This window comes from Anabas testudineus, chromosome 12, assembly GCF_900324465.2.
Source record: "Anabas testudineus chromosome 12, fAnaTes1.2, whole genome shotgun sequence".
Classification (NCBI taxonomy): domain Eukaryota; kingdom Metazoa; phylum Chordata; class Actinopteri; order Anabantiformes; family Anabantidae; genus Anabas; species Anabas testudineus.
The window spans coordinates 1306970-1333021 of record NC_046621.1 but is presented as its reverse complement, the minus strand read 5'-3'; the positions used below and the strand labels follow the sequence as shown (position 1 = coordinate 1333021).

The following is a 26052-nucleotide window of genomic DNA, read 5'->3' as shown; positions in this document are numbered from 1 at the left end:
TAGTTAAAAATCTGATCTGACCTCAGTGTGTGGAAGCATCCACTCAAGGAGACTTGAATGCTCTAATGAAAGTGCAGGTAGAAAACATACTCCACTATAAGCAGAAGTACTCAATTACAACCTCTAAATGTTACTTAATGTAGTAGTAAAGTAAAAGTACTGCAGTAAGAAAACGGTGTATATTAAATTTAATACATAAATGTAGAAGTTTAGTCCAGATTTATTTGACCAAAGGTGAAAATTCTGATTCAAATGTGTTGTTACCTACAAACAAATTAATATATAATGATTTTTAAAAGAAACTGATCCTGCAAAAAGCATCATTAGTAACTAAAGGTGTTAAAATGTATGTGGTGGAGTAATAGTGGAAATACTTCACAGCGTCCACACATTATCTAAAGATAATAAGCAACGATGCAGGTTTGATTCAACATCCATCACCAAACTTTATTCACTAACAATCTCTTGTCCTCCACTTGATGTTGGACGTGTTAATGAGTTTGCTCAGGAGTCGTGATCACTCAGAATATCTTCACTTGCACTGGACTTATTGATGAGGGAAAGTGGATTAATGCTGTTTAGTTATTCTACAAGGTCATACTGATGAACTAAAACCAAACGCCGTCGTGTGTCTTAGAAACACTGATTAGATGAGCAGGTAAAACCTGAATAGAGAGAAAACTCCTGCATGTTAAATATTTCCTATGCAGAACTGAACTCTGTTGTTTAAGAGATAAATAACAAAATGTAAGAACAGAGGGTTTGAGTTGGGCTAGACTGACAAACAGAAGCACATTCAATTTGCCAAGCTGCTCCCTCACTTTACTGGAAGGCCAACAGAGATGGGAGTATTTGAACTAGAAACATCTCAAATCAGAAAAGCATTAGAGAGAGGACGCATGATAGTTGTTGCATTTTCACAAATTTCTTTGTTTACATCTGGAATTCTGCATAACAAAGTTTAATTTTCGTGTATGGCGAAAGGTGATTTCACAAGTACAGTGCATCTTAATGGAAAAAAACTAAAGGAGAGTAAAGGCAGGAGACAACAGATATAAACACAACGGCGATGGATGCTGTGCACTTTTAACTTTTGAAATTAAAGCTTAAAAATCTGTAAACAGGTCTGCATAAGCTAGTGATTAATCTGAGAAAACATTCAATATTTAAGCAGAACAGCACTTTGAGTTATTTCTGACATTTTACTGTCTGGGAAGCCACCTCTGACAATTTAATTTTTCTAAGAACACATCAGTAGAAAGGAGTCACTAACAAACCAAAAGGTGACGTCTAGAGGCCAGAGTCTGCCTACTCACCAAAAAGTCCTGCTTTTTTTGGCAAAGTGAAACAGAAACCTCTAATAAAGAGTGGTTGGAGAGTGCTAAAACGACAAGAACAGGGCATCTCTGTGTGGTGTAGAGAGAAGAACAAAGCCAGGGCGGGAACGGAGAGGAGGACGAACAGCAGTGAGTGTCAGTGATGTGTTGTCAGTCCACAGGTCGCTTTTCACTGTGTTTCTTTGTGAATTCCTCGGCGTTCTTCATGAATTTCGCGCGGTCTTTAGTGTATTCCTCTGCCAGGTCTGCCCTCAGAGGATGCTCGGGTTGCGGCATGTTCACCAGAGCAATGAGGCACTGAATCACTGCAGGACAGAGGGAACAAGAATGATTCAAACACAATAAGTGTCAGTACTTTAGGTGGAAGATCCATCAATTAGATTCAATTCTTGACTCCATAAAAACGTGTAAGGGCACTCGATTGTGTCTTTTGTGAAAGGCTGCTGAGTTCAATAACACCAGATTTCTGTTAATAATTTTCCAAAATGTATGAACATTTGGACCTTAGAACATGTGAATCATAATTCTTTACTGGGCAAAACAAGCTTTGGGTGTAGGTGTGGTGGAGCAGGTCGATGATGGCATTAACTTGGAGAGGATCAGGTCAGTCACCTGGCCCTGCCACAGTTCACACGCTGGTTAAAGGTGGGAAGTCTCATGATTTAAGTCTCCAGAGGTCAAAAAGAAGGCATCCAGATGTCGGGTCTGAAGTCTGGTGACGTCTTAGAGAATGCTTTTACTGTCAGCTTCTCTACTGTATCTTATTGTCCAGCAACCTCAGACTGCCCATAATCAAACATGCATCTTTAATCTTATGTCAGTCAGCTGCAGTAGGCTACAATCAGCTGATCCCAGTGTAAACAAAGGAGCTGGCTCCTTGATGCTGCTGCGCACTAGTTGCAGACAGGTATAAAAATAGTTTTACAATGGTACAATCGTAGATTAAAAACTATCTTGACAGGTTTCCCTAGAAACATGTTCCTTAGCTTCACTAAAAACTACTTTTGTTTTGTCTGAGTTTTTAACTTTTAGTGATTTCCTCTTATCCAGTCTGCTCCTGTTCTTTCTCTGTGCACACAGAGCTTCCACAAATGTGAGTCTCACACAAAGTTGAAGTGAGACTATGCTGCTTACGCTACAATTCTGTTGTACACACATTATTACAGCAGCTAAACTATAATTAAACTCACACTGTAGCTGTTTAACAAGAACAATCCAGAGTGCAGAACGAAGATATCAGAAATGAGGATTCACAGAGAGGTCTGACAGTGAGAACGAAACCGGATGTATAAAAAGTTAATCACATTCTTTGAATCTTTCATGTGGACATGTGAGCCTTCAGGCAGTCTCACCTTGGCAGGTTCTCGTGGCTGGCTTCCAGTTCTCCACACTGATGATAGGCAGGCAGACCTGACCTTTCTCATCGATGTTGGGATGGTAGATTTTTGTCTTGAAGGTGATCTTGGGCGGCTTAAACGGGTACTCTGCAGGGAAGACGATCTCAATCCGAAATGCTCCTTTGTCATATGGAGCACAGTCCTGGGAGAAAGCAAAGACTTGCAGAGTGAGAACAAATGTTATGATGTATATTAGTTTACATGTCATCACACGTTGTCATTTCTTCCTGCAAAAACCTGTTATATAAACAGATTCCTCCTTACATGGCACATATGAGCCATTCAAACTTCCATTTTTCTTAGATACAAAAGAAACTCTGAAAGTGATCCTGACCTGATTTTGACTCCACAGGGACTTTAATATCTAACTCTTTAGGCTCCTTTGATACAACAACGACTATCCAGTGTGTTCCGTTTTAGTTCTGATTTCAACCGTTTGACATTTTAATTAATTAAACTTTCGCACAAATGAGCTAGAACAGGAGCTTTATAGTCAGTCATGGCAGACAGTACATTCTTTTATAGAAATCTGTTTACAATGTAAATATCACTCTGTAGTCCAAGGTAGAGGTTTCCTTTTAAAATGGCTTGAGGTAACTAACTAGTTACCTCAGTCCCTGTGACAGTGGTGTCGAAGAGTAGTAGCATGTGCAGGGACCTTTACATGCCATTTAACGTGCTGCAGCTGAGCAGCTAATTAGCTGTTTAGCCTGCAAACTGGCATTAGCAGTGCCCTTTTCCCTTGTCACTCTTTCTACAGGCTGAGGTGCAGGATAAGGCGTGTGTTCATGTTTGTAAGTCAGATAAGAAGGAGACTTCAGCAGGAAAGCTAATGTGGGTTGTTCAGTGTCTGAATCTGTTGTGTAACAGATGCTGTCTGGCTCAGTGTGACCGCCCACCGCTAATGTTGACCTTACTGCTACATGCAAGATTAAATGAACTGCATCAAAACAAGGACAGTGAATTAAAGCAAAACCACTCCTACGAAACTGAATTTCTTTTGCCCTGGTTTCTGGTTATTCCAAAGGAGAACACAGGGCAAAAGGATTAGAGAGAAGATTTGTCTGTGTGCAGTAGCCACAAGTTTCAATACTTACAGGAACAATGAGCCCTTGCCAGGTCAAAATATTTGATTCGTCCACTTGAATGTTGCGAAAGTGCTTCATCCCAGATTTACGGATGTCATCAAGCTCCTAAAAAATTGAGATAAAATTATGAGGTTGTCACTTTATTGGGAACATTTGTAAAATCTAACACAATCCAAAACAAATCAGACACTGATGCTCTGCCTCTCGTATTGTACAACACCACTTTAGTATATTTAAATGTTAGCGGTGTGTTTTTCACACAGTTAGTGTAAAAAATACCTTTTTCACACTAAGTGAAACTCACTGATTAATCAACATAACTTGCAGTTCTAGTTGTAGCCTTTACTGTGCTTTCATACTGTATATTACAGAGAATGGAGTAATGGCAAATGAGAGCAGGGAGTGACAAACTGCAAACTGCTCTGCTTCCTGTCTGCACATATTTACTATAATTTACCTGCGTGTTAAACTGGACTGTGAGGGGAATTCAGGAAACAGCGATAATATACTTTACTGCAAAACATGGGGAATTCCTAACAGAGACCTTACTCAACTGGTGTGTCACAGTGAAACTGTAAGTAAGAGACTGAGCAGCCAAACAGAAAGCTATTCACTGTGCTATTAACTCAATTCAAAGGTGATTTTAAACCATTTGTAACCATATACAACCATTTATTTAATAGAATTAAGGTCTTTATTTGACTGTTTTAGGAAGCTCATACAAAAACTGTTTTACAATTACAATACACATTGTTCAAGTTATTTCCAACATTTTGGTTTTCAGCAAAACATGGTGACAGATGTTAGTAGTTTAGTTGGTTGTCAGCAGACACAAAAGCCTGGTTTGGTTTCATTTTCATTTCATTGGTCGAACTATTAAATAAGTTATGCAAGAGTTTGGTTTTATGACGTCCTGTGGACATATGGTCGTGGTTTTATTTAACTAAAGCTTGAGGTTTATCTCTATTAATTCTATTTATTATTATAACATGTCTTAGTTTCATTACGACCCCATAGATCACACTGCTTAGTTGGTAGTTAGTTGGTTTACATCTCAGAATTCACACTTTCAGTACTGTAATGACATGTTTCTGTAATAACTAGTACAATGTGAGGCAAAATTCTACATGTATCTACAGTTTGATTGTAAAGTTAAGGCACTTGCAACAAATCTATGTGTAGATCTTAAAACACACTGTGGGTGTGAGATAGTTTCTCTCAAAGCAGGCGACACAGTATCAGATGTGTTGATGCTAATTCTAACCATAATACTAACTCTTTAATTACCTTCAGAATCCAGGTACATGCTGTCGATTGACTTCCCAGTTTTTTAAATGATTAGCATGCGTTTCATTTTGGACAGTTAGGACAGTTTATGAGGGCACAGGAGACACCAGAATTAGTGTCTGAAGAGTGAAGATAATAGATGTAGGTAAAAATATCTAAGAGTACATTTAATCTGTGGCTTCACTCTGTGACTCCAGTGTACGGTGCTAGCTGAAATCTGAATATATAGCTTGAAAAGACACTAAAACTACGAATTAATTCGTAACTAATCGGTTAATCGTTTTGTCCTCGCTTCGTTTTATGCCGGTATATCGCACAGATGATGCTGACGTCACGTCCCAACCCCAAAGTCTCCATGTTTTCGATCCAGCTGCTGATTCAGGCGGTGACAGCGGCTAAAACAAGCCGCTACACGCCTCACTAACAGGCTGGTTAACGGGCTGCCTCTCCAAATTCACCACGTTGAACGGCCTGCTGCTGCGATCTGTGACCGTTTCGTGGAAGTGCTGAATCACGGCCATGCTAGCTGCTGAAACTAACTAGTTACCTCAGTCCCCGTTTACCGGACGTCATTATCCTTTCATTTTGTCGGACACTCTAACGACAAGCACTTGGACAGTTTTTCTTAGCAGACGGCTTCGTAGCTATACACGTAACGCTTTACCAAGTTCTTTAAACCATTTCAAAGCGGTGTAAATCAAACATTGGTGAAGATTACCTTCCCTAGTCTCTTGGTCGAAGTCATTGTGGTGCCGAGCTCGTCTTCTTCTGCTTCCTGTTTCTTCCGCGTCTCCCTGACTTCTTCTCGGCTTGGTTAATGGCTGACAGCTGGCGTCCTGCTGTTTTAGCGCCACCTATTGGTTGGAGTGGAGGGCGGATTCAGCATTACAGCAGTAAATAAGCAGAAGTGAAAAGTAACTTACATTTTTCCAGTAGTGCACACAAGTACAATTTACAAATTTTACTGAAGAAATATTCTACTTTTACTCTGCTACATTCATGAACGGACAAAGTATTAAGGATCCTTAGTTACATGCTAGTAAAGAATTTAAAGTGCTACTTCTATTTTAGTGGAGTGATTTTATAATATTAATAATATAAATAATATTTTACTGTAATTGTAGGTGCAGCTCTGTAAATTGCAGCAGACATTAGAAATCAAGATAAAAGTAACAGAAGAATTTCACAAGGCGCAGTTGTTGTTACAATACATTCCTGTAAAAATACTCCATTAAAGTAAAGGTCCTGAATTCAAAAGTAAAAGCATGGACATATAATGATGAGTATGTAAGCAAAAGTAAAAGTAGGGTATTTATTCTGCAAAAGTCCCCTGTAAATGATATACAGTATATTATGATCCAACAATTATTGGATTATTAATACTGAGTCATGTATTACAGTCACTTCTGTATTTTATTTTACTGTTGGGGCTGCCTGAGCTGGAGGTAGTTTAGCTAGTTTATGCACAGTTTAGTCCAGTCATATATCCTGAATACACTAATATTATAACTGGTATGAATGTTTATTTCCTAAGTATTGAGTAAGTTGTTTTTGAGTACAGCATAAGTGATTTTGAACAATGCTTTAATGTGAAGCACATGAACATAAAACTGTCATGTGTTTTACAGCTGAGGGCAAAGCACAGGACACAGTTGCCATCTGGTGGAAATAAACTGTTGCTACATGGGACAAGAAAAATCTGAGTAATATGATGCTTAAATCATTTTATTAAAGCTGTTAGAGTCACAGTCAGAAAGAAAAATCCAGGTTATAATGTAAACATGACAAAATCATAAGCACTGTAAATTATAAAAAATAAAATAAAATGTATAAAAAAAGGTGTAATAAAAATAACATAAAAACAATATAAACTAAAAAACATGCAAAACATCATAATATTAAATTAAAATCTGTTAATACAAATCAATCAACATTAAAATACAATACAAATACATTTGTACTTGGGGCACAACATATATTTCAGTATTTGACTTTATCAGAGCAGCTGTCTCTCTACAGCTAAATAATCTGAATATTATGGTAGAACAGCTACTTTATTAAGTACAAGCTCCAAAATTTACAGTTTTAAGGTACTAAAGTACAAGTAGACCACTATAAAAAAAAATATATATATATATTTTACAGTAGAATATTGAATTTGATGCTGTTGATAAAATAAATGTACAAGTCTAAGTATTTGACCATTTCTCAAAAATAAAAAAGAAAATTTAGATTAATTAATTTGAAAAACTAAGGAACAAAGACATCTGTTACTATGGAGACTTGGTGTGTAACAGAAATCTGCAGTCGAGACAGGTGAAGCTTATTTTAACGCCTGTCTGTGCTGTGAATCATCCATTCGTCATGTCATCATTTCTTCATATTCCGGGTCCCTGTCTGTTTGTGGCCTGTGATCATCTTCAGACATTAGTGTGACCCGTACTATAAGTGTGATCAGACACTGAGCTCTTCTCTTATTTCTAAAAACAGTTCAGTGTTTGTTTACAGACAAACTACAGCTGATCCCGTGACCTCTCCGACAGGCTGTTCAAGATGGCGGCTGAGTGGGAATCCACACATCTCCAGCACAACTAATCCCACGGCTAGCTTCCCAAACTACTGTAACTCACTCGTTAGGCAATGAGGTGACGGTACCGGTGATGGTTGGTCCTGCTTCAAACCTGGAGCTGAGCACATCAACAGAGGACAACGACGGAGCTATGGAATAAAACCTGTGCTGGTAAGGAATTCAGAAGCAAACCAGCCAAACCCACAGGATGCTAGCTACTTTAGCCACGTTAGCAAGCTGTCTGTGTTAGCGCTAACTAAAAGGCCAACTTTAGCTACACCTGCTCTCGGTTAATCCAAGGTGACAAGTAACGGGTGTTTATTAATAGCTGACATTTAAGAGCCATTAACAGGCAGCTACAAACAACCCTATTATCAACACTCACGTTAAGTGTGTTTGTTATGGTGAAGTGTTAGTTAGTTAGTTAGTTAGTTAGTTAGTCAGTTAGTTGCTAATGTTGCTAACACAACGTCTGTGCTTTCATATGTATCATTAGCTCCTTCATCGAATAGCGTTATGTAGGTTAGTTAGCTTGATGCTAATTTCGTAGCTAACGCTCTTAAACTTCAGCGAGTAGACATCTTGCTTCTCTTTTTGTGGCGATAGGATTTTTATGTGGTTAAATCACAGACTACAGGAATAAAAAACAAAGAAACTACAGTAACAGTAGAACTCGTCGTTAATACGACCTGTAGTGATTGTGTGTAATGTGACAACACTAACGTTATAGACAGCACCCAGCTGGTGAACCACAGCATCTAGAGCAGAGGGCTTCAGGTGATTTAAAGGCCACTGAAAATCAGTAGTTTCCAGATACAAGAGTCATTTATAACATTACTGTCTTTCTAAATAATTCAGTGTTATAAAACTAGCTTTTTATAACCCCTGTGCATGCACATGTCCTTTAAAAGGCAGCAAACATGAAAACATAGATACAATAATAAATATAATTTATGTACAGATCTATGTGTTGATAGTTTAGGAAGTCTTATCATTTGAAGTCTATGTAGATGTAAGGTTAAAAGTATATAAGTGCTGTATATTGTAAATATGCAATGTGTTCCTCTCCGTGTATGATAGTAGTACTGTAGATTCATTTATGGAGTCTTACATTTCTTGAATGACAACATTCAGTCTCAATTGTGTTATGTTCCTGTACTTTAGGGTAAATAGCAAAGTCTTTTTTTATTTGTAACAAAAATAGCACAAGGTTGTCACAACTGGTAACTCCAGACAGACCAAGGTGCATATTTTACTGTGATGATTAACCATAAACCATGAGTGACTTCCTCGTTCCCATCCATATTTAGCCCACACTGTTACCAGTTATTGTTTGACACAGCTGTGCAGAGAGGGCTTCTCAAGGAGGTAGGAAAAAAGTTGTCTGTAATACACATTGACCTGTATATGAAGGAGACATTTCTACAGTTTTAGCTGTCCGTAGTGTTTTTTGTGTAGTGAGGTCAGTTTAGCCAGTCGCTGATTTACTAATACTTTTTTCTCTGTTCCGTTTGCCGCTCAGATATTCAGGAACAAAGTAACATGAAGGTGCCTGGAGAAAGTGGTCACAGAATTGCTATAAATTGCATTATTTGCACAAAAGGACAGATTGCCCATTTCTGCCAGATTCCGCTTTGCTGGATCCTCTAGATTTTATTTAAGTATAACTAACAATTATTCTGTCTTCATTGGTTCTTTTAAAGGCAGGTGTTTGTCACTTTTAGAGCAGGAAGTGTTATCGAATACTCACTGAGACTCCTTTTATAAAGCAGCTAATTTTAGAGTGTATTTGTTGTTTGCCTTCAGGTTATTTTCAGCCTTTCTAGAGATTTGCCTATTTTTATTGTCACTATTATGAACTGATGTCTCCTTCCACTATTCTCTTTCATCAGATCAGTATTAAGTTTGTCTAAAAGGTGTCCTAGAGTTTGTGTGACTTATATACTGTATGTTTGCTTAATGAGTGAAGAAATAAGACACATTAGAATGTGGAAGGATTCAGAAATTAGATTTTGGCTTGGGACTTCTTTATTTATTATTGATTCTGAGATTGAAACTGAACTTTGTGGGAGTGAAACTAGTAGATGTCAACAAAGTGAATGTTGTTGGATTAGCACAGTGTGTTATTGTAGACATTTAGCTGTTAGATGGTGCAGCACAGAAAAAGACAAAGACCCACCGTGCCACAGCTCTGTTATATCATGAAATATTTCCCTCTTACTGTGAGGTGCTTGTGCAGGTTTCTTACTTGTGTAGTTGCACAATGATTAATAAAAGTTGATTCTAACTTGTTTTGATCTTTGTGTATCGTGGTTAAAGAGCTGCAGGCCACCTGAAACTAGACAGCGTGACTCCTGTGCCACATGAAAAAGGAAACTCATGACATTGTCCCCAGGTTGTAGTGCTAGAGCATTTCACCTCAGCACTATCAAACTGCTCTTATGCCTGTGTAAATATTACTAAGGATTTAAGCTGTGCTAGGTGTTATCCTGTTTGTGATGTGAATTCACGCTTTTAATGAATCTCTGATTTAGTTGCTGTAGCTACATATTACATATATAGTGTTAAGTAATTCTTTTTCTTTCCAGCATTACAACAAGTCTTTTTTCTTTTTAGGAACTTTAGGGGATTAAAGGCCCTTTGTTTTAGCCCAGCATGGACAGCTTCTTTAAGGCAGCTGTATGTGATCTGGACAAACTGCTTGATGACTTTGAGCTGAATACCGGTAAGATTATTTTTATTATTGATTAATATGTTTTTATTATGGTTTTTTTTATGTTTTTATTATTTTTTATGTTTTTTAGATTGAATTTAGTCATGTTTTTTCCCAGAGCACACTTTCAAATCTGGTAATTAAATCAAAGGAATGATATCTATGTGATCTTTGCTGTGTGTCTGAGTTTAACTTGTTTTGTTTTTGTTTTTCTATTTCAGAAGAAGTTGAATGCAAAACTGTTTTCCTGAAGCCTTCTGCCTACCCCTTCCCTTCACTGGGATCTCAGTGTTCAACCTCAGAAGCCTCCACTGTCCCACCGAGCCTTCCTAACCTCAACTCTCTTCATTATGGTTCTGCTACCAGCTGTCCTGGGCAATCCAGCAGTCACAACTGCAGCACCGGTGATAGAGAGGTCAACGGTCAACCACTCACTGGAGTCGACCTTCTGTCATCTGTGGATCGCAGGCCAGCTTCAATCTCTGCCCCCCCTTGCCCGAATCGAGCTCTGAAGCCAGTGTGCGACCTTGTGAACGACACAAGCTCGGCCATCCTCGTCAGGACCAACAGTCACGATGCTTTCAGCGAGCTGGACATGGTGGAAAAGCAAATGGAGGAGGAGGGGACATTGCTTGTGGACTTTGACAGCCCCGTGGTAACTGTGGAGAAAGGGGTGCTCAGTCAAAGTGACAAGGAAGAGCAAGCCTGTGCAGTAAGAGATGAACTGCTGGGCCTTGACTCCTGTGAGCAGAGTGGTTCATACTCTGCCTCACTCAGTCTGCTGGATGTCATTCTTCCTGCAGCTGTGGAGAGAGGGTGTGACTCCACAGATGACTCACTGTCACCAAGGACCACTAATTCAGCTGACAAAGAGGACTGTGAGGAGGTAGCTTGTACAAACCATGCAGTGGATAACGCTTTAGACCTCTGTGAACCAGAGGGCTCCCTGCCTGCTGAAAGCATTAAAGAAACATCAACAACCTCAGCGAATGAAGAGGATGAGTTACAAGAAGCTTTGAATAACACTCAGGCAGAGTCTCCTGCATGTGTAGAAGCAGGAGCCTCAGACAGTGAACCAGTGGGTCTTTCTTGCCTGCCCATAGCTGTATCCATGTGCGGAGCTCTAGTGAACTCAAGTACCTCAGAAGACGAGTTAGGACACGTTCCAGAGCAGTGTGATGAGGCAGACAACTCTGAGAACACAGAGGCAGGCTCCCTTCCATCTTTAAAGGACAGAGAGCACAGGCCCTGCTTAGAGGAACCTATTGACTTATCAGTGTCTGTGTCCCAGCAGATTAAAGAGGGCAGGCTGTCTCCAGAGGGGCAGCATGTCTCTCTTGAACCTGCTGCTGCTGTCCTTTCTGAGAACCCTCCCTCTTTAGTTCACCAAGATCCCAGCCCAGATGATCCTCCTGAGTTTGGCTTTGAGTATCTTCCTGAGAGTGATCAGGCTGAGCTGCTGGTCACAGATGAGGAGTTGGATGCATTCCTGCAGGCACACACTGAAGCAGAGCAGAGTAGAGGCATCTCTTATTGCAGCAGTTCTAGAGATTGTTCTCAACCGGAGAGTCTCTCAGAACTGAATGGCGATTTGGAGGAACAGGAGGTGAGAAGCTGTGGTCGAGGTAGGCTGGAGGAGCTAGAGGTTCTGGCTTCTCCAGAAAGTGACAGAACAGTGTGTGTCTCTGTATCTGCTGCATCAGTAGCACAGGACCAACACAGACCTTCCCAAGAAGAGCCAGAACTGTCCCCTGGGGTAAACCATTCGTTGACCAGCAACACTTTCCACTCCCAGCACAGCAGTAGCCCTGATCAGCAGCCCTCCTATGGAGGTGCACGACCTAAGCATATTCACTGCCACAGATCTCCACCAGCAGGGGAAGAAGAAGAGGAACAGGCTCAGACACTTGGTGGTTCTTCGATGGGACCAGGTGTGACAGAGGATGAAGACGGTTCCCCCATTAGTCTTACAGATGACCATTCCAACCATAGGGCTTCAAGCCCTGTATACACCTCTCAGGATCATCAGGATTACAGTGTGGGATATGATGAACTCTCAGAGCCCCCGCCTTACTCTGGGGAGCCACCCACAGATGGTGCCAGGCCAGTGAATTGGAAGCGACAGGGAGCAGAGGAGCTGGGGAGCAAGCAGCCTGCCTGGGTACCCGACTCTCAAGCTCCCAACTGTATGAACTGCAACCAGAGGTTCACCTTCACCAAGAGGCGGCATCACTGTCGAGCCTGTGGGAAGGTATGTCAGTCAATGAGTCCGTTCCATTTTAATTACAACGGAGTTCCATACAATAATATTTTAAATTATTTTCCCAGTTAATGATTGGTTTAGTTTATTTGTTTAAAGTTAATAAACTAAACATCTAAACCAACCCAGATCTCTGCGATAAATTTATTTTGGCTCTGTGTAGTTTATTGTTTGCAGCATATTACTACTTAAGTAACAATGAAGTAGTATACAGTATTTCACAGGCCATTAATTAAAACATTTTGTACGTGTTTTCTTTCACACAGCTCACAGCAGCCTCTGAGCTGTGACACTCAGCAGCACTTTTGTAATTGAGCATCCTAATCCAGGTCTACAGTCACTCTTCCCCACTGTTCTCTGCCTTTCATTGTTGAATGGTGGTCCCTACACCATATATACCAGATCCCAAGGAAAGCTTATCAGTTCAGGGTTCTAAAGATGGTGGAAAAAACTGACTCTGCTCTGCCAGGAGTCTTATTCCTCCCCCATCTGGTGCTTATAACTCCTTTATATTGCATGTTATCCTGTGAATATCATTTGATCTAATTATTGTCACTTAGAATGCTTCTGGATGAAACTGTAATCGACCTAATCCTAATCCTGATCTGAATTCAAATATAATTAAAATCTTCTTTAAGGATTTGCTGGTGAAGTAAAGCCTTTTACCAATTCACCAACTATTTCTAATTAGCTTCAATTATGTCTTTTTTCATGCTAATATTTTGTTGTGTGTAATTGTAGAGGTGAATGAGAAATAACCGAAGTTCTTTTGAGGTGTGCGTGTTTCAGAAATGGTTAAACAAAACAGATTATGTCTCAGGACCAAATATAGCACAGTGGATTCATGGAAGCAGAGAGGATGAGTCAGCAGTTCTTTTTCCAGCTCTTCTATAGGTCTCCACTGAGCCGTGTGTCCTAAAGCTGGAGCTAAGTCATTTAAAGGCCAATGACTAAAACAGCATTAGAAAGAACTCTTTAGGGTGTATTCATGTCCATAGCACAACTACTGCGTCTAAATAGATAAACATGGTTGTGTATACTGCATATTAAGGATTTACTTTCGATTTACAATGCTAAATGCTTTGTAGCATGCAGTTTACATCACATTGTCGTTTTCTTTCTTGTGCGGCAGGTTTACTGTGCTGTGTGCTGCAACAGGAGGTGTAAGCTGAAGTACCTGGAGAAAGAGGCTCGTGTGTGTGTCCTCTGTTTTGATACCATACACAGAGGTAAGGCCCTAGTTTGGTCTGATTGGAGATGTGATACAGTTTCACTTCAGCATATTTCTACAGAAAAGACTGGTTCCAAACTAACCTGTACTGTAGGTGTCGTGAAGGGCAGGTATTTTGGCAACACACTGATTGTTGACAGGAGTGCGTAGTTATACAGGAGTAGTTTGATGGCTAAAAATCTTTCAACATGGAATTTTTGCATCCAAGAGTATAAGAAGCATTAAGTGATTGTTGCATGCACATTTGTACCCAGCAGTTATTTGCCTCTATTTGCTGTAGACAGAGAATGTGTTTCTCCTTTCCCTAAGTGTTTTTGCTTGCTAATAGAGGATTAACTGAACTGTAAATAGGGGAAGATCAGGTGAAAATAGCAAAACAGAACATCATGTTTCTGGGAAGTTTGTAATTGCTTGATTTAAAGTTTTTTTGTTGGATCTCTGAAATGATTTATAATTTTAGTTGGGCAACACTTAAAAACTGCTAATCCACATTTTTATATTTACTGTGGATTAAATTAACATGGTCATTAGGTAAAAGGTGCTGTTTGTACAGAGAATTATCACCTTAGGCTGCAGTTGACTTCAGCGCTGTGCAGTGGTTTTAGCATCTTTCAGCTCATTGTTTTGGTCATACTGCTTCTCTCACTTGAGGGAGCTGCTTCTGCAAATCTGTTTTTCTCAAGAGTTAGTGGCACAAGCAGAAACAGAGTAAATATTGGACCTATTAAAATCTGTGAGTTGTCTTTATTACTTAAAATAGACTGAATTCACAAGTTCTCATTAAAACTTCAACTTCACACAAACGTTTTCTTTATGCAGTTGATAAAAAAAAAATCTTCTACTGAGTGGCTCCTGGGAGTTCTTTCTCTTTTCCCTCTGATTTATTAATTTTTAAAACAATCATATAAAGAATTTAGTCGTTCCTGTAAAATTCCATATGTTTCTTATTTTTCTCTCTTCTATATTTTAAGTAAAAAACATCAGACGTCTGTTGCTTACATTTCTGTGATTTTGTTCCCTTCCTCCTTTGAGGCTAAAAGGCTTTTTCAGAGGCATCTTTTTATAGTTATAGACTGCAGAACTGATGCTGAGAGGGCAGGAGAGAGGGAGGAGTGTTAAAGCAGGACACTGCCATTTGTCCTTGATCTTGTGTGTGTGTGTGTGTGTGGTACAGGACCCACCTATCGCAGTAAACATGTGATGCTCACACGCTGTCTAAATTAAGAAGAAGGAGGTCATCCACTTTTTGTGGCTGGTGGATGCTGAGCAGTGTGACGTGATTCTTCTCCTCTTCGTCACTTCTCTCCTTCCCTCCCCCTATTTCTCTCTGCTCTCCATCTCTCATATCGTTAGTGATGAGCTGCATGTGAGGCGTACTGCGCACACCCCAGCCTAAAGCTAACAGGCTATTATGGCTAAAAACAGATGTAGATTTGTGGAAATGATGTGATGCGAGTGTTTAAAGTCAGACTGAGGATTAGACTCATGATGATGTGGACTGGTTGAGATTCAGCAGTGGGGATGCTGAGGTCGAGGTAAGATGCATCCTTAATAAGTAGACTGTTGTTATTGTGTTGTAATTGTACTGTATGTTGTCTGTGTTTTAATGGTTTGTGGTAGACTTTAGAATATGTACAGATCATGCAAAGCACCCTTTAAAAACAGCACTGCACTTAAAATGGGGTCACTAGTGTATTGTGTGTATATTGCCTCAGCTTGGGATTCCTTTTTTGTGCCTTGTCATCCTTTATTTGCAGAAGGTGAAACTACTCTCCTTGTAGTGATGCCCTGTGACTGACAAGTGACTTTTTCCATTAACAAGGCTCTGAATAATTGTGATGCTATGCTGTAGTTGTTGTCAGTACATACCAGATCGATAAAGCTCCATCACGCTTAATCAATATAACTTATACAAGTGCTCCATCAGCATTTCCTGGGAGTCTAATCAGAAAGCAATGAGAAATGGCTTTTCTCTCTTCAGTCATAACCAGCTTTTCTGAAAATTACAGCTCATATCTTTCCTGTTTCCAGCACATTTCAGGGATTTGCACACTTTAATAAACTAGAGATGTGTCTAGATTTCTATTTAATTCAAACTTTAGAAGTGTCTGATTGCTTGTTTTCCAAACTAGTAACTCAACAATGCAAGATTTTAAGAAAATAAAAACAAGTAATTGTAGCTACAGGAGTGTACTGCATTTCATTAGTCATTACATTTATCACAAATCTCAGTCACTGTCTCGTGGTCATTGCTGTGTGACTGTCCATAGTTTTGTGACTCAAAATGACCTGAATCAACCTGCATAACATAAAAAAACACACAAACTCTATGTTAGAAGACTGGATGATGAGATGAGCATCATGAGCTTCAACAGTAATTTGCATGCCTACCCAAATAAAACCCTGGAATTAGAAAAAGTATATTACGGTCCTGTCCTGAGCTACACATTTAAGAGTTTCATCCAAGAATCCATCCTCAGGTAATTGTACGCTGCACTGAGCTGTATTAAACTCTAGGGAAGAAAGTGCTCATATCAAACTCTCATATCAGCAACTCTATCAATTTTTCAAGTTGTTAGTTGCTGAAATGTTGGCAAACACACAAACCTGATGTTATTCATAGACATCCAATAGAAATCTTTTTTTTTTTTTTTTTTAACTCAGGCTGCATCAGTCTGTAAGCTAAGAGCAGCTGCCACTAGTTTTAGAGTGCTCCGAAAGCCAGGGCAGCTCGACCAAAACAAAATATTTACTGGGGAAGAACTGGTCAGGAGTGAAGATTTTTTTTTGTTTGTTTGTTTTTAAAGATGCATGTTTTCTTACAGAGTACATAACCACAACAACAACAACAACAACAACAACTACAGCTAAACAAGCCGTAGAGCTCACAACAATGCTAACATCAGTGTTTAGAGCTGTTTGAGATGTTTCACTAAAAACTAAAATATCAATGTCATGATAGTGCTGGAGTTAAACTGAGTCATTATTCATCATCCCTTGATCCACGCCACACTAATAAAAATCAGTCATGTTAGGAGAACTAGTAGGTACTGATGTGTGCAATCTGTGTTGAAATGAACACCTCTAATGACTTTATTCTCTTTGTAGCGCAGGCCCTGGAGCGGATGATGAGTCCCACGGGTCCAAGTCCGAACCCCAACGTCCCATCTGAGTACTGCAGCACTATCCCCCCTTTGCAGCAGGCTCGTGCTGCTGGCACTCTAAACTCACCTCCACCAACCGTCATGGTGCCTGTGTCCGTTCTCAAACACCCAAACAACGACAGTATGATTTCTCTTATGTGCTGCATTGTCTCCAATTTGCTGTCTGCTGTTTTTCTCTGTACACTTGAGAAGTTTACTTTCCCGTGTTGTCAGGTTGTCCGCGTGAACAGAAGCGCGTGTGGTTTGCTGACGGCATCTTACCCAATGGCGAGATGGCAGACACAACCAAGCTGTCAGTGACGAGCCGCAGGAGCTCCCAGGAGCTGAGCGGTCTCAGCCCAGACCACACCATGGTAAGACATGGATGGATCGTCCACAGATAGAACTTAACCACTAAAAGCCATAGGTGTACATTTGAAGTGCTTTTTTGAGGTTCTTCTCAAATTGCTTCTACATGTTTTGTACAAATATGCAGTAAATATTCAGGTAGTATTGAGCAATAATAAAGTAAATGACCTTCTCCTTGCAGCCTGGCTCTACAGAGATAGAGGCTGGAGTCAGTGGCCTCTTGGCCCCTGAAGACTGTGGGGCTGCTGAGGTGGTCCGACCGCCGGTGTCTGGACCCTGGGATTATGCCCTACTTTGTGGAATTAGTTCTTCAGTGAAGAGGGTTCCCAGTCTGATGCCAGATAATGAGGATGAGCTTCCTCCTCTTTTGATCACCACGGGAGAGGATGATGGTGGAGGTATGTGTTTAGTTTTTACTGGTCTTAAAGCCCCTTCAAACCTTTTTACTTAAATCTGTTGGCAGTTTTACATTCTGTGGAATGTAAAATATACAGAAAAGTATTAGAAGCTTGTTTGTTTAGTAGCATAACTGTAAAGAAATCATCATATAAAGTGGCCTTCTCACATTATCACCTTTAACTGTATGCATGCAACTTGACAGATTTTTTTCTTTACTTTTCAGACATTTTAGTTGAGGAAAGTCCCGCCCCGTGTCAGATTCGGCACCTGTTAGAGGAAGGAGGACCCCGACCTCTGACGTTTGTTCTTAACGCCAACCTGCTAATCAACGTCAAACTAGTCACATGTCAGTAGAATAAGATCCATTACACATGTATACTGCACATACTGGATATAAAAAGAGAATCAAAGATGCGTTGACATGCTGTCCCACAGTCCTAGCCCCTGTTAACCATCTGTGTTTTGTTTAATGTGTCAGACGCTGGTCGGCAGTGCTGGTGTTTCGGTTCTAATGGACTACAGGCTCTGGGACAGAGAGAGCTGGTGTTTTTATTGGAGTGTTTGCCAGAAGAAAAAACTCTTCCAAAAGACCTTTTCACACTCTATGTCACTATTTACCAAGATGCCCAAAAAGGTAAATGCCACATGCTACACAGCCCATTCTTTTATCTAACAACTGATGATGCACAAAGACTACGTCACAGATAATCCACAATAATTATCCTGTGTTTCAGGAAAGTTTTTGGAGGAGCTGGATAATGTCACGTTCACTAGCAGTTTCCTGGGCAGTAAGGATCATGCTGGGATACTGTTCTTCTCTTCCACCTGTCAGACTCTAGATGGCCTCACTCTCCCCTCTCAGCCGTTTCTGTTTGGCCTCCTCATCCAGAAACTGGAGGTGCCCTGGGCCAAAGTCTTTCCACTCAGGCTGCTGCTCCGGCTTGGAGCTGAGTACAGTGGTGTGTGGCTTTTTAATCTGTTTGTCTTAAAACATAAGACTGGTGAAGTTTACTTTTATCTGGAGTCAACACACAAATTTAACTGCCATTGAAACACACTTAAGTTGTTAAAGCTGAGGCAATTAAATGTAGTGAATTAATTGTTGCTATAAATTAGTGTGAAAAATGCATATTTTCAGTTTAATTTTGCAGCAGTTTGCAGGTAAAGCTGTGCATGTTTTATAGCCTAACCAGTTTTCCCTTCATATAAAAAACAAAAAATAACTATTCCTATTCATAATTTTGAAAGCCAAAAATTGTAATAAGTAATTGTAAAGTACTTTCTGTGCATTTTAGAATAATTTGTTGATGTTTTAGTTTATTTCTAAATAATTTTGACCAATTGATTAAGAAAATCATTCTCAAATTATTAAAATAATTGTTAATAACAGACATATAAACCTATAAATTATTTGAGGAAAGATATTGTTACTCTAATATTTCTATTTTAAGGCTTATTTGTTTGAAGCAATTGATTTTGTTAAAGTAGTTATCAAACTGTTTATAGGTTTCAGGAACAGGATTAATGATTGATTGATGATTTACTGTTGCTAACCAGTAATTCTATAACAAACTCTCTTTTTTCAGTCTATCCCACGCCCTTGGTTAGCGTTCGTTTTCGGGACTCTGTGTATCGAGAGACAGGACACACCATTATGAATTTACTGGCTGTAAGTATTACACTACAAGCAGATTAGAGCGGTGTGTGTTCATCCATCTGCTTTTATACTCATTTTCAATTTGTGCATAAAACAATCTGAGTGAAAATGTCAGAAATTATTTTATAACCATGTAACAAGATCACCTCATTTCAAACAGTGCATTTACATGCACTTGAGTAAGCGGATTACTTAACGGTCATGTAAATGGGAAAACAGGTTTCTGTAATTGAGGATGGAGATTAGAGAAACCTGATCCCTTGGTAGATATTTCCTGGAGAACGCTGAGATTGTGCTTCCAAATTAAGGCCAAGGTCAAATAGAAATCAGCTTACCCATTTGCAGCAAGAAAAGGAGCATTTCCAGTTGCCCGGTTACCTAAGTGCATCTTCTGCCAAGATGTAATGGCACCGATGGAGAATCAGGGCCACCAGGTGAAACCTTAGGGGTTGTGTTCACCTGTCCACCCACCTTTCAAAAATTCATTCATTTTATTTTACCAGTTTACTGTAAGTTGATTTGTTATAATTTGTTCTACACGTTAGTTGTAACCTTATTATTCAAATGCTTTTGTGTGCTCAGACCTGAAGCAGAGTACACCACATTTTTGATTACGGAGGAGATCCTGTCTACTGTTCAAAACCAGGTTATTTCCCATATGGCAAATGAATCTGCCGTGATAAAATTTAATGAAAATATTTAGATGATTATCATTGTGTAATTATAAACTAGTGCTTTGTTATTTTTTAAGCTCTTTTCCACAGAAATATATAATAATATTGAGATATGTCTTCAGAGAACTCTGAGTCTATGAGACTGATTAAGAATGGTTGAATGAATGTATGGTCCTCTGACAGTGACGTCTGTTGGCGCGACGTCTACCGTACAAAACAGGAAGTCTGTTTAAGGTTTTGGGTGCAACTTTGTTTGAACTGGCTTCATAATGCACCCTTTATTGTGTTTTATTTATTAAAAATCTAAAATCTCTCCTTTACAAAAAACAATTTAACCCCCACCTCAGTTATCGTGACCCCTAACTTCCACTGTGCGCCTGGGAACACTCCAATCTACTCACCTCATTTTACCACATTATTATAGTGTTTCTTAGACTTGATGTCTTGGTTTTTGTCCAGATTGTGAATTATGGGATCTTACGCATGCACACACACACACACACACACACAGAATATTTCATTGTACCTCTGAACTGTTTTACTGCAGGACCTGAGGAACTACCAGTACAGTCTGTCAGTTGTGGAGGGCCTGAGGATCCACATGGAGATGGGCCACAGTTACATTGACATTCCCAAAAGTAGTTTTAATGAGGTAACAGAGCTTCAAAGAACTACTTCAACTTATATCACTACAACCCTCTTGACTTTATGTTACATATTTCACAATAACTGCTGTCGTGTTTTAGAATTTTAGAGTTTACTGCACCACATAAAGATGGTTGTCTGATTTTACTTTTTTAAGTTGATTTAAAAAATGTATTCTTGATTTTATTTTTGAAAGAATGCTAACTTTACTTCTAGTGTACACAACATTTGCACAGTAATGTAAATCAAAAATGAAAACCAACAACCTAAACCTTATGGTTTCTGGAAGGTTTAGATTATGAAAAGCTCCATGTTACAGGTTACCTTAAATTTAAGAATTTTAAAGGGCCTAAAAACAAGAACACAGCGATAAGTACATATGGTTTACTGTGAATTGTGTTTTCTAGATGCAGAAGGTGGTGAATTCCTCAAACGAACACGTAATCAGTATTGGAGCCAGTTTCAGCTCGGAGGCCGACTCTCACCTGGTTTGTGCCCAGAATGAGGAAGGAAACTATCAGACCCAGGTCAACAGCATGCCTGGAAAGACACGAACAGGTGAGGGTCAGGAGAAACTGATGCTCACTCCTCCATCTTGTTGGTGTCATAAAGCAGATTAAAGAGTCGAAGAAGGTAAATAACAATACAGATGTTAAAGTTATGTCTTGTTTATCGTCTCTGTTACTTTGGTGCTTTGTTGCAGTGACTGGAGCCAGTTTTGTGGTGTTCAATGGAGCCCTGAAAGCCTCCTCAGGCTTCATTGCCAAGTCCAGCATTGTTGAAGGTAAAGCTTCATTATATCAAAGCTAGAGCAGATATAATATATAATATATCTACAATGTTTTGATTGAACTGGACTTTGTTCTTGTGTCAGATGGGTTGATGGTTCAAATCCCTCCAGAGACTATGGAGTCTCTGCGCACTGCCCTGAGGGAGCAGGCAGACTTCAACATTCCCTGCGGCAGGAATGATGGTGGGGAGGTCAGAGAGAACGTCACTGTCCGCTGGGTTGAGTGGAGTTCACCCATCAACGCAGGGTAACAAGAGACACACAGACACACACACACAGACACACACACACACACACACACACACACACACACACACACACACAGACACACACACACACACACAGACACACACACAGACACACACACACACACACACACACACACACAGACACAGACACACACACACACACACACACACACACACACACACAGACACACACACACACACTATTTACACATTCAGATTGAGCAATCTCTATAGTACTACACCACTATCATGCCACTCGCTCTATCTAATCTAGGTGTTCAAACAGTACAGGGAGTAACGGTCTGTGCTGCAAAGTTTCCACTAGCAGAATGAGATGCTTTGGATTAATTTACATTTAGTCATTTAGCTAATCAGTTCATCCAAGCAAAAGAGCTAAGTCAGGCATTTAAATTAAAGTGCCAGACAGGAGAGAGAGAGAGACATATTTAAATATAATAATAATAAATAATAATTTTTATGGTATATTTTTTCCTTTTGCATTTTAGAGTTTACACAGCCACGTAGCAGAGGCTAATAAGGTGCCAACAACAAAAAGAAAAATGAAGGGGTATAAAGAGAAGGCATTTCAGAGGTTTCTGTCAACTTAGATTTAAGCACAAAGTCTCAGAGGTTTAGTCCTGTAGACTTTTCTGCTGATCTTGGATTTTGCCAGGTTGACTTGCTGATCATGAAATATTTTTTAAAGTTATTACTTTGGGCATTTGAGATTGATTGTAAACAGCTTGTAACAGCTGAAAGTGCAGCTGTCGTCATCTTTTGAAGATTAAAACATTACTGACTGCACATAAAGCACACAGGTCACGTTTCCTGTTCACTGAGCTCCGTGGGCAGTGACTGGACTGGTTTGTTGTTCTCCTGGTGATTGTCAGTGTATTGTAGATTTTAAATGTATCTGCGGAGAGAAGGCCTTTTATGAAGTTTATATATTCTATTAAATATTCCTTTATATACAGTGCCTATAAAAGTATTCACTCCCTTGGCTTTAACGTATCCCTTACATATTTAATAGACATTACTTTGTAGAAAACCTGTTTTCACTTTGACATTAATGAGGTAACTTTCTGAATTTTTATGCTAAAGTCGCCAACTTTTATTGACCATGATTGATTTATAATTTCAATAAAACGATGATGCCAACAGCCAGGGGGGTGAATACTTTTTATAGGCACTGTATATGCATTCTTTGTTTGACACTAGTAGAAGGCTTCCTTGTGGCTTTAGTTTTAATTTGCTCTTGATGCCATTTGAAATGAAGCCTCCTCCATGTTTATCTGTTGCCTTTGTAGACTCTGTGTCACCACTCTGGTGCTTTGACTTCCTGAGTGGGAAGCAGTAGCAGAGTGATAAACGTTTGTATAATGTTCCCCTGCAGCAAAACGAGCGGTGTCGATGGAAGGCCTCTGGATGGAGTCCGCAGCATGAGGATGCAACAGGGCACAGAGTTTGAGTCAGATGGATGCAACATCAGATGCTCGGAGGTGAATCCAGACTTGTGTCCTTAAATCTACTGTCTAATGTAGGCGGCTCTTTTATGTACGTACAAAAAGCAGAGTGTGACTGTGTGATTATTTCTCCAGGTGTTCTACCAGTTGAAGACCCCCGACTGCAGCTTTGCGTCAGTCCTGTCGTCCTGCGGTGTGTTTCAGAAGGAGATAGCTCTGGCTGCCTGCAGCGCGCTGATTCCTCACCTCACAGTTCTCAGTTCTAGCGGCATCAACTCGCTCTCTCTTCGCATTTCCACACAAGCTGATATGGTACAAAACAGTCTTTGTAACACAGCAGTGTATTTGTATAAGTTGTGGTGAGTATATATATGTGGGTGTTTTTGCTCTCAGGTGGAGTACCAGGCTGGCTCTGGAGGCAGGCTGCTCCCTCAGCACTACATGAACGAGCTGGACGGGGCTCTGATCCCCGTCATCCACGGAGGTAGTGCTAGTGTCCCCCAGACTCCCATGGACATGGAGTTTATCTTCTACATCACACACACCATCTAATGCATATGAAGACAAAGACACACTCAGTGTACAAGACTTAAGTACAGAAAAACAAATCCACTTAACAGGAGGTGGTTGAGCACAGCCTGTGATGCAACAGCTGTTTGTGCACAATTGGACATGAAGCCAGTGACGGAGGACAAACGGTCACCGGCGCATCATTCCCGCTCTGAGGTCGGGGTGTGTTCTGGAGGGATGTCAGCTGTTGTAATGTTGGTTTTCTGTTAAGAAACCGTTGTATGTTTGTGTGTTTCGTGCTCACCAAAGCTGCTTTACTACAAGAAGCCAAACACTAAACAAAGAATAAGACGACACGACCAAATAACAACCAAACTATTCAAACCGTTCTCCTCTGCTCTGCCTTCCAGGCTTCCCGCCGGCCTCTGCCGGTTCGGAGCACCTCAGTGAATGTTTCCCACAGACACTCGATCGAAATGTTTCTCCTCTGGATGTATTTATTATATTTTATTAAGAGCTGATTGAATGAGATGATTATATTAAAGCAAGGGACATTACTGGCTGCAGAATTTGATTGGGATCAGGTGCTACTGTAGTGTCGCAGGATGAAAAGAAATCTCTCCAGGTACTGTGCTCTCACTTCACGTGCTAGTTTATGAAGACGCTGCACTGAAAAACGATGAGCCTCATGTAAGAACTTCTTCTACGTTAATCGCAGAACTTCAGACTGTTTTTCTCTGAGGTTTGTTCAGACGAGCAAATGAACTACGTGTGACAGCTGCCAAAACAGTCCTTGGCTACTTGTTCTGTATTTTGCATTACAGTACTGAAGATCAGCATCACAAACATGCATCATATGAGTCTAGTACGGCAACCACAGTGAGGATGACAGTGATTAAAATGTTAGTTGATGTCTGAATTCAGATTAAGACTTTGTGTCTCTTAGGTCAAATGTTTATTTTTTACCTTGTGGAGAAAATCAAACCAACGATGAGTCTGTTTGTCTGAGGGGTTCTTGCATGAAGCCCGGTGCCTGTAGCATGGTTTGTGTTCAGATGTAGCCCTGGTTGTAGTTCACCACCGGCTACTCACCAGCTGAGGGTCAGAGCTTCCACTTTATTCATGAATAGTTTTTCTGAAAATGAATGTGACTGATAGATTTTAGATTTTAGAGTTTTAGACAGTTAACATCCCACCCCATATGACAAAACTATCTGAAACTAAATCTTTTTGTAATTTTTCTTTTTCTTTACTCTCTGAAAAGATGCTTCTGAAGCTTCTTAATATTTTTACTTTTAGCCTCTTTCGCTGCTGACCAGTGTTTCCCAGCTCCAGCTCAAATACCAGTGAGCTTATTCACGTTTTCTTCAGTGTTTCACTCTCAGTTAAATGAGTTTTTAATTTTAATTCTCTCACTATTTTTCCACTATTAAACATTTATCAGCTGTATAAATACAAAGGCTTTCAGAAAACCTTTAAAGGATTAGTTTGACATTTTGGAAAATGTATATGAAACTACAGAGGGTTAGATATTAATCATTAATCATCTCACGCCCTCACAGATTTATCTTGTTTCTCGGTGGGGGTTGGGTTTTAATCAGCTGTTCTCACCTGTTTCCAGTTTTTACATCTGATTGTAATTTCATGTTTAGATCCCAGACATGAGGGGGATTTTTAACCTCGGATGGATGTTGAACTTACCCTTCAGGAGCCACCTGAGCTCAGCTGAGAACTTCACATGTGCTGAAGAGTATTTTACCTACAGGTTAAAGCACCGTGTTTAAATTCAGTGAGGACTCTGAGGTTTCACTGTGCAGGTGGACACCAAGTGTCATGTACATTTTTAAAACTCTTCTTTCTTCACCAGCTTCTCATCCACAAAATATAAAGCTGCCACTTTCCTCATATGTGTGCTGTGATCACAGGAGGGTCCAGTGGTTAATAAATACTCCCAAAAAGAAAAATGTAACCAGGTTAGCATGTTCTGTTTGAAGTAGCTTTGTGCAAACTCCACTATCTGAGGTCAGATCCCCATTTCCTCCATTTTTAGGGCAAAGTGCAGAGTTTCACATCTCAGCGTCTCACTTTTCTCAGTCGGCGTTTTTTTGATATTCAGAATTATTTTTGGAATCACTGGTGAAAAGACTTTTGATAAGCTGACTCCAACACTCGACTATTAATTCCTGAAATAAATTAAACATTGTGGAAAATAACAAACCCTAAAATGCAGTGTGTAGGTACAAATATAAACTCAAGCAGCTTTACACCAGCC

The 26052-nt window shown here is 39.9% G+C and overlaps 2 protein-coding genes across 5 annotated transcripts; one reads left to right on the top strand and one right to left on the bottom strand.

Moving 5' to 3' along the window:
* Positions 1-421: 421 nt before the first annotated feature.
* On the bottom strand, positions 422-5916 carry LOC113159502 (ubiquitin-conjugating enzyme E2 L3-like). The gene is made up of 4 exons (XM_026356228.1): positions 5828-5916; positions 3832-3927; positions 2690-2876; positions 422-1642 (listed from the first exon to the last, which is right to left on the bottom strand). The coding sequence occupies exons 1-4, from the start codon at positions 5852-5854 to the stop codon at positions 1488-1490; spliced, it is 465 nt and encodes a 154-aa protein (XP_026212013.1). The 5' UTR covers positions 5855-5916; the 3' UTR covers positions 422-1487.
* Positions 5917-7624: 1708 nt separating this feature from the next.
* On the top strand, positions 7625-24337 carry zfyve16 (zinc finger, FYVE domain containing 16). 4 transcript variants are annotated; one of them, XM_026356227.1, is made up of 18 exons: positions 7625-7849; positions 10295-10403; positions 10616-12642; positions 13784-13880; positions 16991-17167; positions 17260-17399; positions 17576-17792; positions 18017-18139; positions 18272-18427; positions 18528-18752; positions 19380-19462; positions 20672-20776; positions 21177-21327; positions 21473-21553; positions 21644-21806; positions 23201-23306; positions 23406-23582; positions 23664-24337. In XM_026356227.1, the coding sequence occupies exons 2-18, from the start codon at positions 10334-10336 to the stop codon at positions 23820-23822; spliced, it is 4257 nt and encodes a 1418-aa protein (XP_026212012.1). In that variant the 5' UTR covers positions 7625-7849; positions 10295-10333; the 3' UTR covers positions 23823-24337. The 4 variants fall into 4 exon arrangements, with proteins under 4 accessions (XP_026212012.1, XP_026212009.1, XP_026212010.1 ...); XM_026356224.1 differs by having other exon boundaries at positions 10613-12642; XM_026356225.1 differs by lacking the exon at positions 7625-7849 and adding an exon at positions 8943-9046 and having other exon boundaries at positions 10613-12642.
* Positions 24338-26052: the final 1715 nt, after the last annotated feature.